This window comes from Paralichthys olivaceus, chromosome 3 (genome assembly GCF_024713975.1).
Source record: "Paralichthys olivaceus isolate ysfri-2021 chromosome 3, ASM2471397v2, whole genome shotgun sequence".
Taxonomy (NCBI): Eukaryota; Metazoa; Chordata; class Actinopteri; order Pleuronectiformes; family Paralichthyidae; genus Paralichthys; species Paralichthys olivaceus.
Genome location: NC_091095.1, coordinates 6,430,001 through 6,448,815, shown reverse-complemented (window position 1 = coordinate 6,448,815; position 18,815 = coordinate 6,430,001). Strand labels below are relative to the sequence as shown.

Sequence of the window (18,815 nt, the reverse complement as noted above, 5' to 3'; positions counted from 1 at the left end):
TCCTGGGAAAATGTCAAAAAATGTCCTATCTTGCAATGTTAAAGAAATTGATTTAATAAATTGTGCTGAACATAATGGGTTTTGTTTTGGCCCATGACCCTTCAACAAAGTTTCCTTGAAATCCTTTTAGGAATTTTCAATAATCCTGCTGACAAATAAACAAACCAACAGACAGGAGTGAAAACAGAACCTCTGGGCCCTCCTACTTCCTCCTGTGGCTCCACCGATTGAAGCTGAACAGGAAGCCAGCTCAACTGACTCGCTCCTTTCTGAACAAAGAGACCTGGCTGGGCCGCATGGTGGTGGCCTCATCCTCTCAAGTCTGGATGCACCACATGACCAGTGTGAGTTTTCCTTTTAGTTTGATGGTCTCAAAGTGAAAAGACATGATTTGTGTTTATGACAACTGCGTTGATGTTAATTCATGATGAACTCTTTTAGTGAGTCCTCCTCAAAACTACAAAATGCTGTCGCTGGTTAATGTTTGTGTGCAGAGCTTTTTATAAACAGTGAGATGAGCCCCAGTCGTGGTTCATCCATCTGTGTCAGTCTAAAATTGTGAAATAAAACCTGGTGGCTAGTTCGAATCGCACCAAACTTGACTAAGCACTTCCCAGGGCTGCTAACAAAGCACATGCCAGGTATGAAGCAAGTAAGGTGAAGGGTTCAAGAGATGTGTTTTCCACATACAGACATGCAGACGTTTGTTGGATAGAGTGCTTTAAGAATCTGATTCGCGGTATCAAGTTTGACAAATACACGAAAACTACATGAGTCCGACGTGGTGGTTCTGATCAAATGCGACTTAACCACAATCTAAATGAAAACTCTATGAAACTTACGGTTAGCAGACTCGGGCCTGTGCTGTGGGAAGAAAAGAAAAAATCATTGAACTTAAACTCCGGGACAGAGCTGGGAAGGGAAATATAAAATCAAATGATATTATAGTGTGTTCTAATACATCTGTACTCTGTTACTGTTCATTCTCTTTGATGTGGCTGTTTTCTGCATCATCACAGAGGTTTGGCTCTAATGTGCTGAGACGGGAACACTGTGTGACACCGACTCAGCACCGCAGCCCACACTTAATCTGACAGGACTGTCCTGATGTGACATAAGGCACACGCACAAACACACACCAAAATACACACAGCAAAACATAGTGCTCATTTTTTGCATGTGTGGATACAAACACAACACAGACTCAGACACACTTCCTCCCAACAGTGATCATGTCATTGTTTTAACAGTGTCTTCATCACGGTAACATCAACAAAAATGAATTCTCCCCCCCGACTCAAACACTATTCAATGCATCAAGTAAAAACTGCAATACTCTGACCTTAAAGATAGAGGAGCGTTTATTATGTAACATGATTTTCTTTTGTCAGTTTTTCAACATCAAGCATGAAAGAGAAAAATAGTGAATTATTTGTTTTCCTCGTCAAGAACACAAAAAGTTCTATGTCAATTGTCATTGTATCTTAAACTCAGTTTAGTGAGTGTCACATAATTTGCCATAACTTTCAAATGCGCAACTAAATATTTTATACACATGACTCTAATATATCCACAAAGCAGTTTGATATTTTCAGCAGGAATATATCAAAAATTATCTGTCAATCAACAACTGTCAATTTATTTTTAAATATCAACTTGATACTTTACAAAAATCATTTGTTCACAGCTGTAACATATCCGTGGTGCTTTTCTATATGCCCCCCACCATCTTTTGATTCTATCCAGGACACAATTAATAGTTTTGAAACCTGTTTAATGGAAAAAACAACATTTAAACCATCAACTTGGCCTTTTTTTGCAGCGACTTTCCACAAACATTAACTGGAAAGGATGTGAACACTAAGTCATTAAGCTTTTTTTCTTGCTGCATTATTAAGTTGGTTTATTTAATATTTGGGACACCATGTACAGCCAGGGTGAGAAGGCAAATAAATCTTTGTGAAGCAATGTTTCCAGGAATGTTGTGTTATTTTCCGTATTTGTGTGGTAAGACAGGAGGGTCTATGGAACCAAGAAACACAATATTCTGCAATTAGTCCTTTTTTACTGCCACAATTTCCATTTCTAAAAACACAACAAGGCAAGTCTTGCAAAGTGATCACATGTGTTACAGCCTAACAGGACAAAACCAAACACGTTTGACAAATCAATCATGTCAGGTTCCTTCTTCTAAAATCGCCTATTTTTGGACTATAATGACCTTTAGAAAGAAATTATTAAAACCTAATCTAACGCCCTTTGAATGGCTTTGCTGTTGAAATGTGTGACACAAATGAACTTGACTTGCCTAATTTCCTCCACCTCTCTGTCCTACGCCGTCTACTCTGTCTGTCCTAGTTCCCTCTCCCCCTCTTGCTTGTGACATAACCTAGTAAAAGCGAGAGATGTGATTTGATGAAATGTGACGAAAGAAAGACGGACTATCACATGGGACGAAAGGCCTCCCCTGTCGCTCTTTCAGTGAGGCATGCTGGCCGAGTTATCCACGGCCGAGTTATCCATATAGCTAAAAATGGAGCAAAGTAAATGACACCTCTGAATCATTCCCCTGTGTCGCACAAGGAAAAAATTTGGGATATTTTGGGGAGAAGGAAAATGCTTAGCTCAGGAGATTACGGGGAACTGGTTGAAGGCTTGCAAATTCCCTGTTGGGTCTTCTACACACTTGAGAAATAATACTATAAGTACAACGCTGTAGTATACTATATATATGACAGACAAGGGATTTGCACAGTATGTTAAAACATTAAACGACTTAAAATATCTTCACCTGAACTCAAGTGGAAAGTTCGACCAGAGCTATGACAGGTGTCAAAGACGGCCTAAGACGAGGGCAGCTCCTGCTGTCTGTGTGTAATGTTTTTAGGAGTTCACACTCTTGGCACAGAGCAGCCGATTTAAGGAAACGAAGAAGCAAGAGATCACATAGAGCTCATTCATTCTGAACCTGATCTCTGCAGAGTTGTCTGACACTCGTTATGACCATGTAGGGTTAAATATTTCCTCTTTTAATGCAAATGAAGTGGCCCCAGCTTTTGCGTCATTGTGGCTTTATAGATGTCTGTGGGGCCAGCTGGGTCAAACACTGCTGCTCCCACAGGAATACACTGTTCAGAAATATGACAGGCTAGACTATTGATTTTAATTTACATTAAGAGTTAAGAAGCGAGATGTTTCTGTAACACATTTGCTTTCAGTAGAGTGATTTAGAGTTTTCTAAGTGAAATAAATGTTTTGACTTGCTTCTGTCTCATGATTGTGTAATTAAGGCAACCCCCCTGTTACTGAAACAACAACAAACTAATAAATGACAACAAGACAAAAGATTATCTCAACTGTCAGTTTGTTTGTTGCGACGTGGCTTCCAGGAAAAAGGCAACACTATGACCCGGGGGTCCCTTGAGGCTGCATTAACCTTGTGAGTGCAGCAAGTAGTCTCGTGATGGATGCATGTGGCTATTTATATCTCCCCAGAGCCAATTAGAGGAGAGATGATGAAGTGGCTGAGGGTGCGGAGAAACGCCACTGACAGCCTGTTTAAAGAACCTCTGCGAGTCGTCGTGCTCGCTAAAATGATGAGAGAACAGGTGGACACAGCTGGTACTATTTTAGGGATGTGAGGCAACACGTCTGGGTTGTAACCAGAGCACCTGCAACGTCTGACGCGTCCAGTGATGCTCACAAACACAAGACATGCCACAGCGCAATAACATTAGTGGAAATAAAGTTTAAAGATTGAAATAAGGATGAAATAAATCAGGGTCGAACCTGGCAGGAGAAGTGGAGGTCGAGGCTGAGAGCTTCACGGCTACAACCTCTGTGATGGGATATGTTTATTATGTGAAAATATAGAAACATATATTTTATGCAATACTTTCTTTAATTGATTCATAATACACATATTTCATCATTTGGACTAACGGCCGCAACAAGTGATTGACTTAATCGACTTAATACATTTATAAAAATTGTTGGTGAGTAATTTGGTGTGACCAGCTGAGGAATCACCTCAATCCATAGACGAAGGGAAGCATTCCTCACTAAGAGCTGGGAAGAGAAATCAGTGTTGTTCCATATAGCGTGATTAATTTCACATTTGTTTCAGTTTCTCTTTCCTCTGGTTCTTCCACATCTGTGTCACTGAGCCCTTTGGTCATATTAGTCTAAACTTTACAAATCATTTGCTGCTCTCACGCACCCCTCTCCAGTCACAGAGCTCTGTGGCACATGGGAACAATTCTTTGGCTTACGTGAGAGCTTGTGTGTTTGTGTGTGTGTGTGTGTGTGTGTGTGTGTGTGTGTGTGTCTTTCACTCATGCTTCGCTGTAATGCCATGTCTTCCAGTAATCTCCTGGACTCCAGAGCATTTAAAGTTAATGGCAGACGGGTCAAATAGAGGACTTGAACAACGGTAATTGTTTTTTGTTTTTTTTAAATGACATAAAGCCCGGTGATAGTCAAGGTACTACTCTGAAGGCTCCTTGCTTCTCAGGTCAAATGCATTTTTATGTTTGTCCCAAAGCACCTTATAATCTGTACAGCATACAGCTCCCACGATTTAGGAAAAACTAGTTGGGGAATTGAAGTAAACAACTCTGCAAACAGAGAAGGTCCTGACTCCTTTGATGTAAACTTTGATCACTCCTCTTGTCTACCTATTTTTGCAATTTCAGCCAAATATAATTATTTATCTTTTGTCCTGTGTGTATTGTCCATGTCTCAGGATCTGTGACTTATTGGACAGGTTGAACTGTGCATGGGCAGAGGCCTGGTCTGGCCTCACTGGCTGATGAGGAACTGCAGAAGAATCTATGAACACGTAGGTCAATCCTCACAGGAAAGGTACCGCTGGTGCAAGGGAGCAATGAGTTTCATGTGTCCTGCAGCGGAAAATGTCATATTTCTGATAGAAATAAAGAAAAGAGAACAAAACTCAATATAGACTATGCAGAGCAGAATCAGTAAACCCCAGCACCAACTTTACCAGATAAATAATAATTTAGAGGGATTTTATAAAGAAATTAAATAATTAAGAAATTAGAAGCTTGGTGTTTTTTTTTTTTTCTGAAACATGCTTGTTTTTGAAGGTGAGAATTTGAAGTTACCTCACTGCGGTTGAGCTGCCCTTGTAGGCTCTGTGCTGTCAACACATTTATTAAGGTGTGTTTATATGTGTACGTGCAGAGACACAGTCCGTCAGACTGGAGGAGATGCAATGAATCAAGATTTTGACAGGACTCTTCTCTGGCGTCGTATCAAAGGGGCGCCCTAGTCCCCTCTCTCTCTTTCTGCCAAACTGGTTACCATGGCAACTGTGCGAGAGTTGAACACCGAGACACATCCTCTCCAGACACTTCTGCGATAAGTGTTGGATAACATCTCCAGTCACATGCAGCTAACGACTCGTACAGGAGATACCACCACACAGACACACGTGGATTCACGTGATAATGCTGAAGATCATAACTGCACGTATAAATCACAGCTGAACACAGAACCATGCCTAACCTTGCACGACCTTATAGGACCATGGGAGGTTCCATACATCAGAGACAATAGGCTGCATTTTTCTCCATCTTCGATAGGATAGATATTATCTTCTGATACAGAACTGTTTAAAGATATCAGGGTTTCCCAAGCTATTCAGTCTCCGACCCTGAAAATAAAAGACGTAAGACCCTCATGATCCCACAGGATTTAAATTTTTTGTATGGTGCTAAAAATGAACCTGCTGCAACTGATGCTTTGACGGTGGACAAAGATAATCAAATGATGAATTATCTCTGTTTGCATGGTTTTAACATTTGGCTAAAATGTTCATATTTTTAATAGGTTATAAATAATTTTTTGGGGGGATTTCGACTGCTAGTTTGGGAGCCAATGCTCTAGGAGAGAGTAAAGATCATATTTCGCAGTTTTGTGACATTTTTTGAAATTCATAAAAATGAACCAGCATGTCAATGTATTATTTAGTTTTGTTCTGTATGATGCAACACCACTCAAGAGCAAATCCAAATCTGCATCCTGCAAAATGAAGATAGGGTTGAGTCTCAAAGAAAACTGGAGATTGTAACCTTTGACTCGAGAACGCTGTGTTAGACGTTGACTATGTCCTAATTTCCGTTGTTAACATAATGAAATCCATATACTTGATTTTTTTTTTTTATTGATTGTCATGGTTTGTGGAGGCCTATAGAGGAAGGCAAGTTCAGCCTTATCATGTGCAGACAGACAAACAGACACACACACACACACACACACACACACAGTCACATGTTCTATGCATGCCCACCAAAATGTATTACTTGTGCTTTGGTAAACAAACTTTCTCGCTTAAGGAGAAAGTAAAGATCACATAGATCAGGTGCAGTCTGCGTGTCCTCGGGCACTTACTAACTAACTTCGCTCTCACATGCTGTCACAAACCTTTGGAGGAAAACAAATAAAACGTGTTGGAGAGGCTGTCCTTGTTGCACAACACTATTGGACTGCACGTCCAAATCTTGTGCTTTGCCAGAGGAAATTATTTTCATGGATGGTTTTGATTAATTATTAATCAATCAGCCCAATCAGAGGCTACAAACATTACATTAGTAAAACGTGGCATTTAAATCCCAGTTCAGCCATTAGCTTCACTGGGAGTGTGGATACATAAATATAATTAATGACCTTTGGAAAAAGTAAGTAAATGTGTTATGTTACTCAGGTTAAAGAGCAGCCAATAGTTTTCTTACTTTACCTGTCCAGCATATAAACACGTGTTTGTGATGCGTCATAATTATCACTTTTCATCACGTTTTCATTTACAACTTTTATTTAGCCCAAATAAAAGCCCCAAAGCTAATCTGACAACACCCACCTCTGTTTAGAAGACGCTTCCATATTTCCACAAAGACGTAAATATCCCACACACAGCACTGAACAGTTTCGTTAAATAAATAAAAAATCATTTTTCAGCAGTTCGTCATACAAGACGATGGGTCACATTCGGGGTTATTGTGGGTGCTCATTCCAGCAGGTGGCGGTAATGCGCCTTTTGGCTGGTTTGACAACTGCCACAAGAAGAAGAAGAATGACAGCGATCAACAGTCAGAAGGTGGAAAGTTTCTTTGGTTTCATTCAAACAGAAGAAATTTAGGAAGAGGAAACTGGAAAGATGAGAGATTAGTGGTGAGTGTGTTTATCTGTTAACTAACTAATTGAAACAGCTTTGACCCAAATGTAAACATCAGGACCATTGTTTTAACCATTAAATTATAGTTATTACAGTTAGGCTAGTTGCATAAGTTGTCCATTCTTGTGCTAGAATTCATATATATAATTATATGTATATATATATATATATATATATATATATATATATATATATATAGTTTATATATATATAGTTTCATATATATTATATTAATCAGGAGTGAGAATAAACCAAACAGAATAAACTGGAGGAAATATCTCATGGGTTCATTTTAGGACTAAACCCTGAGTTGTGAGGGAATTTGCCTGAACTCACTTTCACAGTGTGTATGTTAGCACCTGAACATTGAGAATGAAAATGACTCCAGTCCTTTCTGGGAACTGAGATCATCCGTAGGAATTTATGGTAGTTAAAAATAATTAGCTGGAAATGAATTTACAGCAAATGATCTAACTGCTTGAACTTGAGCAATGTTGCTGTAACCATGGAGACCCTGCACAGGAGAGCTTGCATCTTAAAACTGAAACAGGGATTTTTGCTCATTTGAGAGGGGAATCATCCTCCATTGTACTTGTCTGAGTGCTCCAATCGGAAAAGGTTGTCACCTCCAAATTTCTTGCACACGTTCGGCTGCTCACACCTCACCTGAAATCATTAGAGGGAGCCGTGATATAAGCTGACGTCGATGACATCTAGGTCCTGCACGTTATTGCAGGATTCTGCTGTGTTTTATCATTACTCTTTGCCGATGAAGTGTCCTGCGAGTCCTTCAGTGGAATGATATAATGTTGTTGACATGCTGTTATCCAACCATTGACATATTATTTATCTACACTTAGATAAGTGCTTGTAATTCATCTCTTTAGTATTTTGAATCATCCAGTGGAATGTCTACTGCTGTTCAGGAAATTATATCTCAAAAACAGGAAGACTTGGAAATATGTCTCCCAGTTATCAGACCCTGCTTATTGGGAGAAACAGGTTATTATTTACTTACCTCCGAACATCTGTCTTTCTTCTTCACAACAGTAACTCAGAGTTTTGTGTAAAAGTTATTCCAGTAGGGACAGACCGAGGTAATGGTTTGAATGGAAATAGGAATATTGGAGGTTTAGGAAAAGTTAATGGAAGTTGGAGGGGTTTAGGTGAAGATGTGTCGGAGACACTGGTCTGGGAGGATGCAATGGCAACCGGGTGAAGGCTCAGGCATAATTCCACTTGAGTCATGGTGAGCTGTGAATATAGGAATGAGGAAAGCAGGATAAAGGGAGGATGAATGGGTGTGAGTAGAGATGAAGCACGGAGGATGAATAGATGAGGGAAGGAAGATGAACATAGGGATAAGGGTTGAGGGATGAGAAAAGGAGGATGAAGGGATAAGTACAAGTAGGGATGGAGGAAAAAGAGATGCAACAAGTCATTTGGAGCCTTGAAATCATTGAATTTACTGACAATGATAAAAACACAATGGAGACGATAGGGACTAGTTTGAATTTATTACATAATGTTTTGATCGAACTCGTGAGAACATGTGCAGGAGTAGAGGGGGACACGAGCGATTTGCCTGTGTCATCTGAAAGACTGAGTAATGATGTGTCATGTCAGTGCACTCCTGTGGGTTCTGTAGGTCGATTGGCCAAGCTCACTTCATCAGGAGGTTTGGCACAATCCAAAAAAAACCAACTACTTTGTTTGGGACATTAATATTCAGTTTGATTAATTACGCCTATTATGTTGAATCAAAATATCAGAGGCCGGAGTGTACGTCTGTTATCAGCACGTGATGATATTCGTGTTCAGTCGATATGCAAAGTATGTGGGTGTGTGGCCTTTAGTTTTGTTCGTCACATTCAGCAGGTTTCAGTACATGTGGTGGTGATTCACATTGAGCTACACCTGAGTTCTAGCTCATACTCCCAGGTCATGTTGTTCTCTATATGTTGTTGTCGAGGATGAACCCTGCCTCTCGTCCAATGTCCGCTGGGATGTGCTTCAAACCCTCAAAGGCTAATTTGTACAGATAATGGATGTAAACAAATATCAGTCAAAGTTAAGATTTTGTATAAAAGATTTCACAAAGGTGTCTTCAAATAAACTCTCTGTGCAGGTATTAAATGTAGCTCGGGGCTCACGTTGGGACAACTATATGTCCCAGGGGGGAGGGTGTCTTCAAGTGTAGATTAGTGATACGTGGGGAAAGCTGTGGTGGGAAAGAAGGGGATTGCCTTGATTGAGAGTGACAAGTGAAAAATTAGGTTTCTGTTTTGTTTGGAGGGAATTCTGCTTGGGAAAATTTCTGATCTCAGAAACTTGGTTTATTCTTCGTGGTGTCGGCTTTATCAGGTTTGCTCAACGGAAACAATAATTTAGGATGCAAAATAATTTAGATAATTTATTGAAAGATCAATAAGTGACTTTCAGTGTGTTGTTTATTGTGTATTGTCTCCTCGTGTTCTGGATCTTCCTCGAATGTTTGAGCAAACAGAACTAAACATAGAAGAATTTGTGTATCCTCCACCAACTTCCATGGTTAAATACAGAAAGTGTTGTTGCTGGTGGAGATGAGAGTGAGTCATCCGTGCTTCCTTTGCCACAGATTGTTCAGGGGGGAAGCCTCATGAGCATGTGTGGAGGAGCAAAGTGTTTCCTCGGAGTGTCAGTCACTCAGGCCTGTCAGCATGCTCGGGAAATCCCCAGCCATACGGCCGGCCAACCCATCAGTTGTGTTGGACCTACATGGCAACAAGTCAGATAATATGTCTTATAAATGTAACTCTGTTTGTGTCACAGATCACAGATGGACCCTTGGATGATACAGAAACTGGGTTAAAAGAGCTGAAGGAAAAAGGCCGAGCTGATATCAGAACTTGATGCGTTACACCGAATTATGAGCGGCACAGTGGTTCTGAGGTTTTTGGTTCGAATCCCTGGGTCTCTCTTTGTGGAGTTCGCATGGATTTTCTCCAGGTCGTCTGGCTTCATCCCACTGTAGAGATGAGAGACATGCTGATTGGCGGTCAGGCTGATTGGAGACTCTAAACTGACCTCTAGGTGTGGATGTTTTTAAATGCCAGGCAGGGAGGTCCCTACATTTTGCCCTCGGTCAGGGACTGTCTCCAACCCGGTTCAGGCTTATTAGTTGGGAGAGTTCCCTGGAAGTCTGTGTGAGAGAGTTTTTTTTTGCTGAGCTGAGTGGGTGAGCAGAGACTTCCTGTGGGGACTAGATGAGAACATACAGTTTGTTTTATTATATCACACTCAGGAGTTGGTGGGATACGCCGATGAGTAAGAGGGACCGAGGCGTACTTCACCTCCTGTGCAGTAGTGCTTTTGTGTGTATGTGTACGAACACGCACACAAATTTGTGTGTGTTCTTTTGTATCTGCTGCAGCATTCTGGGAAATAATAGTCAGTGCTCACATGTTAGAAAGGGCTTTTATGTGTCATCTCCAATACTGAGTATCCGTGTCTGTATGAGTGTGTGTGGGAGTGCCCTACATATGCACATTCCCAAGTGGGTCCATGGGAAACCTCTTATGCCTCGATGTGGCACAGTGCAATCGAACGCAGCACTACACAGAGACAGGAAGCTTTGATGCCCTCCTTGTAACTATTCTGACTTTTTTTAGTCACCTGAATATACAGGGAGTCTTAAACAATATAAAGTAATATTCAATCATGAATGAATATAATAAATAGATTCAAGATGTGTTGTACACGTGAATAACTCCTAAAGGGAAGCTCCATTAGCAAAATAAGTTGTTCAGTAGGATAATAGATAAGACGGTATAATATTTATAGTTGGTCTTAAATACGTTTAGGTCAATCTTAATTATCTCAATGTTGTGTACTGACTTTATCTCACTCAGCTTGGCTGTGAGAAAGACTATACATATGTCAATCGTCTCTAGTTTGGGAGGTAATGTGGCGTTTCCAGGGTTATTCTCTCCTCGGCTACTTCAACTTATCTTATGGCGAGGTGTAAGTAATTGTGGGACTCTGATATTCCTTCATATCTGTCCTACTTGACAAGGGTCTTAAATTTAATTCATTATGTTCTTATAAACGTCTTAAATTTAACTTGTTGAAAAAATCCCGAAAATAAAAGAAAACTAGAATGCCCCTCAGTAGAGCACATGCCTCAACAACAGTCACCTCAAATTCAATGAGACGGCACTAAATCCCACACAGTCGTGGATGTCAGTCCCCTGATATGGCTGATATTTTTCATCAGGATCCAGGAGGTACTCTCCGGGATCAGTCCCTTTGTTTGAATCTTCGCCAAAGTTGAATGTGTTCTTTCTTGGCCCATGTCCCATCCTTTCACCAGGTTTCATGGTTTCATTCACAAACACTTGGACAGAGGTGAAAACACAACCTCCTTGGTGGTGGTATTTTACCCTTGAATGGTCAGAGCTCATAGATGTAAGTCGTTGGTATGTCATCTCTAATAAATCATTTAATATTTTAATATACTCGCCCAACCCCTCCAACAGTGACCAATTCATTCAGCTCATCTTTTGTGAGGTGCTCTGTCTTTTTTATTTAATGGAGCCGTCTGCTGCAGGATTCACCCATCCACTCCCCCTCATTACACAGACACACACAAACCCTCACTTCCACATATTTTACACCTTTATAAGAAATGTCTTTTGCCACTCTGACTCAGGAAGTGTGGTGAATCTGTGGGTTTTGCTGAGTCCTACATTGGGTGCGCGGCCTTCTGTGCGTCAGCACACCTGTAAGAGAAGGTGTTAAAACAGGAATACCGCTATGACCATGAGTCATTTCCAAGCCTTACTATGACGGCCAGTACTTCTCATATCATGACAATGAATCTGCCTCATGACCTACTGAAGTTAGTCGAGAGGCAGGTTCACTGTTCTGAAGAGCTGTCAGACAAAGAAGCTCTTAAAAATCTGCACTCCTATTTTAAGATGCCTCATTAATTATTGGTCCCGTACCAAGTGCGTCATTGGTGGGCCTATCCGGGCTCATGCCAACACATCATGTCATAGCGCATGCACGCACACACATGCATGCACACACGTACGCAAACAGCAACATTCTCTGGGGTGTCCAGCCAAACCAGAGTGAGCCAGTAAGGAAGCGTTGGCAAGTTCTTTCTCTTTCAGCAGTGGGTATTTCCAGTGTGAGCTGACTGACACAACTCTTGTTCAATCTCCTGTTTGTGGTCATTCACCCGCTAACCCAACCAAACCCCCCAAATATTATTGATATCAAGTTAAAAATCTGGTCAAACATTTTCCTTGTTTGACGTATTAGGGTGTATAGGACTCATGCCTGTGCTATTTCTGTTGTCTTTAAAATACTCTTGTAACTCCCCGCAGTGAGTTCATCTGGCTCCATTCTGTCATCTCGGCCTGGCTGTCCAAGCAAAGGCCGGTACTCTCGGGAGTGGCCTCATTTAAACCGCTCCGCTGTTTATAGATATAAGCTGATTGTATAGCTAGTTTTGCACTCTGTTTATTTAGGCTTGGGCCCTGTGTGGAAATGGTAATTGGTGTGAGTATAAGAGGGACATATCGGAAGACTGTTGAAATCCCGGAGACCATTAGGGAGACCACAGACCAGACCGGCGAGGTATTAGAAAGATGAGCTCATCTTTTCCATCCACTGTTTTGAGGTTGGGGGGGTGGGCTGGGTGTCAGAGGGGGTCGAATCTGGACAATCAAAGTGTTTGTCATTGTGCCACAGAGCAAGAGACAGTGGTACAAGTGGTCAAAGACGATTGTGACGAAGTTTCACATCTCTAGAAGTTGATTTTCATTTTTTTGTGTTGAACTTTGACCTTGGCCTTTAAGAGGCTGGTGCTGACTGAATATATAACTCTAACGAATCCTGTCTGTATGTGGCTCGCACATCTTGAAAAACATTCATCCTATCGGCTTCCCGCTTCTCATGTGTGTTGCTTGAATTTGATCACAATTTGGACACGCGCTGTGTTCAATATGAATACATTTTTAATTTAACAGGCAACCGATGCTCTGTGGCATTGGCGGATGGGAGTCATCAATAAAGGTGACGTTGACGATCACGACGAAAACTGATTTTCCAGTTGGAGCAGGGTTCAGAGTTCTTTACTGACCACGGCTCACAACCAGCAAGAACCAGTTATGTTCAACACTTGCTAACTAGCAAATTCACAAAACATTGACAACATTTTCATGGGCACCATCATTCTGATCTCAATTAAGTTGTTTACACGAGTTGCTAATTGAATATTCCATTTCGATTCCTGTTTACATGTTACAGAACATAGTTTGATTTTGACCTTGCCTCATTACGTCCACTACACCATTACGTCAGCCATTATTCCTCCAGTTTTAAAACTCCAGCCCGCAATTGTTGAATGCCCGATGCTGCCATATACCATTGTGTTATTATTTTCCTGTCTTATTTACACCCAGGGCCATGCGTCATCAAACACTAACTTCTGTATGTCGATCACACAAAATGCTGTGAAAACTCAGACACTTAATGCGATTAAGACGTATACATGCCTAATAATGCAGTGTCTTATCCAGGCTATTGGCTTAAATTGGTTAATATCAGAAAATTGGTGTCCATGTAAATGTAGTCATTTGACTGAAGAATCCTTTCCCCTGGTGCCTAAAATAAAACTTTGAGAGTTTGTGAACAGTGGGGTCTTTCCAAGCTAACTTCCATCTCTTTCTATAAGAACATAGAGCTATGACTCAAAACAACAACCTCTCTGGCATCAGCCTAAACAAGCCAAATCCACCAATCAGCCTCCTCAGGTAATTAGCAGGTGAGTGCTAATTACACAGGAAGCCTTGCAGCTTCATCTATTGTTTATGTATTTCTCTGTATTGTGTATGTTCGCCTTAGCAAGTAGGGGGAATGGCTGAGCAGTAGAACTAATAGACTGAGCCTCACGAGTGGCTGGATGGCACGTAGGCCCTCGACATGGCACCCTGCCACTGCTACGCCTTATCGCCCTGCATGCCTTCCCCTGCCGCTGAGTGGAATGTTGTTTTGGTTTGACTGCACTCACCACAGCCATAATCGGTGGGTGGGTGTTTGTCTGTGTACATTTAATGACTGCTGCCTAAACAGTATCCCTCATCAGGGCAAATTTAGGGTGAGGCTGGGGAGAGACAGAGTGAGGTGGAGGTTCGCAAGGATGTTGCTTCAGCTGCAAGCGCAGGAAATGGCACAAGGCCCCGGGACATGAGACGTGACGGTGGCTACATGAGCCTGGGGAAGTCCCAACATAGAGATGACGTGCACTGAGAGGCATCATTTCTGTTAAACTGCTGCTCTTTGTGCTTATGGGAAGAATACCAAGGGTTATACATTTATAGATTTCCATAGTGTGGACTAAATCCAATAAAATAATGTAATCATGTGAGATTGTTTTAAAAAAGAGCATTTAGTAATACATATGAGTGGAAGTGGATAATGTGAGTGTTCAGTGTTGAGTGAACCTGATGGTTTTTGAAGCTTCTCCAGAGTCACTATGTGATATCACTCTCCTTCAATTAACCATAAAAGTAAATAAAATATATTTTTTCCTTTTAATGGCGAACTTTGTTGTTTGTATGTTCACAGGATTACACAAAAACTGCAGGTTGGATTACCACAAAACTTCAAAGGAGTCAATATGGGTCAGAGATCCAGGAATATTTACTTATTTATTTTTAATCATTTTGTTGAGTCCTCTGAGAATAATTGATGGAGGTTGATTTAAAAAAATCTGGTAATTTTCCAGGACTGATATTTATGAGTGTGTACAGTTTGGTGCAGAAAGATCCAGATCTAATGAATTGAAATGTGTTTTTTATAAGGGGACTATTGGGCCTTGGTGTAAAATGCACTCTACTGAGTAAATTCAAAAAAACATTCCAACTTAAAGCTCAATTGAATGACTGTCATTCATAATATTATAAAGTAACCATGACGATATGAAATGGAGAAAAGCAGCAAATCTTTTAGAATCTATACCCTGGCAAGGTTTGTTCTTTTCATTTGATAAATTATTAGTCGAGTGTCCGGTATTGTTTCTGTTGATTATCAAATCAATTCATTGATGAAAACCAGCCCTAACAATTGCTGGTATAATGGAAGAGCACAAGTTGTGCAACATTGCTATTTTTGTTTTATCAGGAGATTCTGGATGGAACTAGAACACCTTTGATAAATGATTAGCAATCCAGGGACCTGTAGTGGCATCCTCATACCTCATCCCCGTCTCCCTGTGGCTCGTCACACAGTAACAGCAGTTATCGTCCGCAGCTGCTAAATGCGGCCCTTCCTTCTTAACTGTATTCATACAGTCGTGGAGTGATGACCCATTTCCATTTGTCTTGTGGCTTTTGCTGGTGGTTACAGATACAGATGGATGCCACTGATAAGCATCCAGATTAGAGCAGCACTGCACCCCACAGGCAAAACGCATGAGCAAAGTTGGAGGGAAAGTAGGTCAGATGGAAGGAGGTGGAGGGTAGAGACAGATACCAGGTAGAGGGTGAGAGCGAGACAAAAGTATAGACGGGGTGGGGATAGAGAACAAGAGCCGCTTTATCTTTTGCATCTTCTGCTTTTGAAACAAACACGGGATACACATGAAATAAGAGCATTCTAACCCACAGTCTATTTCTGAATAGTAGGAGCTGTCTGCCCAGATGCCGAGGAGACTGCTCTGCTCTCAGGAGACAGTGTTTTACTGAGTTTAGGACCAGGGAACTGTAGCACTCTGCTTGAATGTGACAGATTGAATGTCGTCATTGGTGCCCGCATCAAGCTTATATTAAGATATTAAATATTTAATTCAGCCTGAACCACCAGGGACTGTCATAGCTAACAATGGGATTTTGTGAACCAGTGTGAATGTGATTGGGCAGATGCTGAGTCTTGACACTGGAAAATAGTCCATGGTTTCTACCTGGATCCCTCTTTCTGTTGTGTTTAATGCACATGTATGTCTTTGTGATAGAAACTTTTTGTTTTGTTTATTGTGTCTGACTAGAGATGGAAGATTTGGAGAGGCCCAGTATATGTTCCCAGGAAACAGCAATGTGTTCAAGTGAACAAAAGGTGGCGCCAACAGCATGTTTTTGGATTCTGGTTGAAAAGCAAATCAATTTAGAAATTAAATAATCTCAACAATTGATTCACCTGTAATGGGCAGCTCACATGGATGATGGAGCCCAAAATGATATCAAGATTAAAAAAAAGAATTTCACAGTTTATATGAATAACTATCAGTATAAATGTCTTATGTAAATGTTTTGATTTATTATTTGATTTATTACAGACTGATCGTGGTTTCAAACTTTTCGTTAGGGACAGATTATGACTAACACTACAAGTCTGAATTATGTTCTATACCTCCCCTCTGTGCTTGTATGATGCATAAGTATTAAACTGAGATATATTGGACTTTTGTTATATTGCTTTCAATGAAAATTATATTGCAAAAGCTATTAATATTGTTTTATTGCCTAGCCCTAACCACATGCCATGTTTGGCAATCTATTTAATAATGTTCTATCTTAAATTTAAGAAAATAACATTTAAGCAAATTTATTTCCAAAACATTCTGACATCCAGTTATTTGAGAGGTTTTCTGCAAATGTAAGTGCAAATGTTCTGCACAGATATATAGAGTACAGCCTTGCTTATGCTGGCCCATCATCACTGGAACATTCAACCTTTTTGGATTTTTGGACACACATTACTGTTACAAACTGTTTGGCATAAATGCAGAAAAACAACATTTTAAAACCTGGGGTTTTGAAAGTTGCTATAGAAATAAAGTTTAACATAAAGTACAGTCTTTAAAACTCGTCCAGTGCTGCAGAGTTTGTACATGATGAGGTAAATCCATTCACAACGTACGTAGATGTGTGTCTGCCTATGCTGCAGGAAAGGACATGTTGACCTTCAGTGCCCGACTTGTCTGGACCTACTGTGCCACATTACTATTCTACACAAGTTGTGTGTGTAGTCGTGTGTGTGTCTTGGCCTGTGCACTTGCAGTTGTAAATGTATGCGCCGGTATCAGCATCAGTGTACATGCATATGTCCTCTGAGCAGCTGTGTCAGGCAGCGTACTTGGTTACCGACCATCCTCGTCTCCCTTTTCTCTTTTTCAGCAGAATCACCTTCGTCTTCGATCTGCTCCTCTCCCTTCTCATCCGTGTCTGGCCGGAGTGAGACCAGTGGGGGTCCATGGAGTGATCTGTAAATGGCTGAGGAGCTGTGCAAAGGCTGGTTTCGCATCATCGCAGGTACAGTAAAACACCTTTCTTTAAAAACAGTACATGACCTCCTCAGCAGTGACATTTCATTTTGCGTGTCTCTTCTCATGGACTTTTACTTTATGTGCTTGTGGTTGTCACCTTCATGTTCTCTGTTGACCTTACTGATGTGTTTTCACCATGACATAATGATATGGGTGTTTTTGAAGGCTTATATGCATTTGTGTGTTCGCTGTGTGTTTGCATCATCACTGTGCAGCGTGTTCTCTGACATGTCAGGAAACATGGTGTCACTGTCGTTTAGAGAGAACAAGGGAGCAGGGTGGAAAGATGAGATATGAAAAGGAGATTTATCTCCATGGCATCTCCTTGTCAATTCTGGGGTAGGCCTGTGCTTCTGAGATCAGCCTAAATAATAAAACAACTGGTTTTTGGATCAACCTGTGCCACATGACCTGTGTGTTACATGAGTGGTAGCTTTGACTGTGGCTGCAGAGTTTTAATGGGATTTGAATTCAAATGTTCTGCATCATAGTAAATCTGTTTTGCATCTTATTTTGAACTGACTTTTGATGAACAGTTTGTCAGTATACAAGCACTGAAATCTATGATAGTAACACCCAAATTGGTCAATTGTCTGTATTTAAAGTCAAAGTGCTGCACTTTCTCTATCACACATCGATTGCACATCTGTTTAGATTAGGGGTTCAGCATGCTCACTTATATACAATGGCACAGATATTAGGTGTGACTGTCTGTTCCTCTGACACAAGTGTGTGTCTTTATTCAGGCTACTTCACAACTGCAGCTCCAAAACAGAGCTTATAGAGTATTAGGCTTTATTTAGCAAATCCCCCTCACTTCCTCCTCCCTTATTCTTCACTCCTCCACTAGCTGGCAAGGCAGCATTCGTCAGCCACATCACTAATCACAGCACACGCCTCCATATTTGTACAAGTAAATGGCCAGGAATTCACCTATTGCCTCACAGGAATTCTGATTACAGTGTAATGAGCATATCACAGTACAAGGTATAAGTACATTTTACCTGCTCAGCTGTTAGGCCTCAGCAGCAGCACAATGATGCATATTTGTCATTGTTCTCAGTGAACTCTAGGTGGCAGTGGAGGAGAAGATGCTGCTTGTTTTGCAGCCAATGGGAAGTGAGGAATGATATCATGTAGAAGAAAATGGGAGAATGGGAAACAGAGATGTGTAGAGAAAATAAAAGATGAGGTAGATGTGAAGACAAAAGAAGGGGATGTACCAGAAGAATAAAAAGAGGGGTGGTGGTGGTGGGGGGTCACTGTAAGCACAGCTTTGGCATGAGCAGGATGAAGGAAAAACAAGGG

At 40.9% G+C, this 18,815-nt stretch overlaps 1 protein-coding gene across 19 annotated transcripts in view; it reads left to right on the top strand.

The window, feature by feature from the left end:
* The first annotated feature begins 202 nt into the window (after nucleotides 1-202).
* sgip1a (SH3GL interacting endocytic adaptor 1a) overlaps nucleotides 203-18,815 on the top strand; it is a 72,555-nt gene continuing 53,942 nt past the window's right edge. For 13 of the 19 annotated variants that reach the window (XM_020098500.2, XM_069521661.1, XM_069521660.1 and 10 more), the window contains exons 1-2: nucleotides 7,084-7,191; nucleotides 17,359-17,493. In XM_020098500.2, coding sequence (XP_019954059.2) covers nucleotides 17,451-17,493 — 43 coding nt within the window. In that variant the 5' untranslated portion in view covers nucleotides 7,084-7,191; nucleotides 17,359-17,450. Of the gene's footprint in view, nucleotides 345-4,744; nucleotides 4,864-7,083; nucleotides 7,192-17,358; nucleotides 17,494-18,815 lie in introns of those variants that run through there. The other 6 variants (XM_069521662.1, XM_069521654.1, XM_069521655.1 and 3 more) reach the window with 5 other exon arrangements.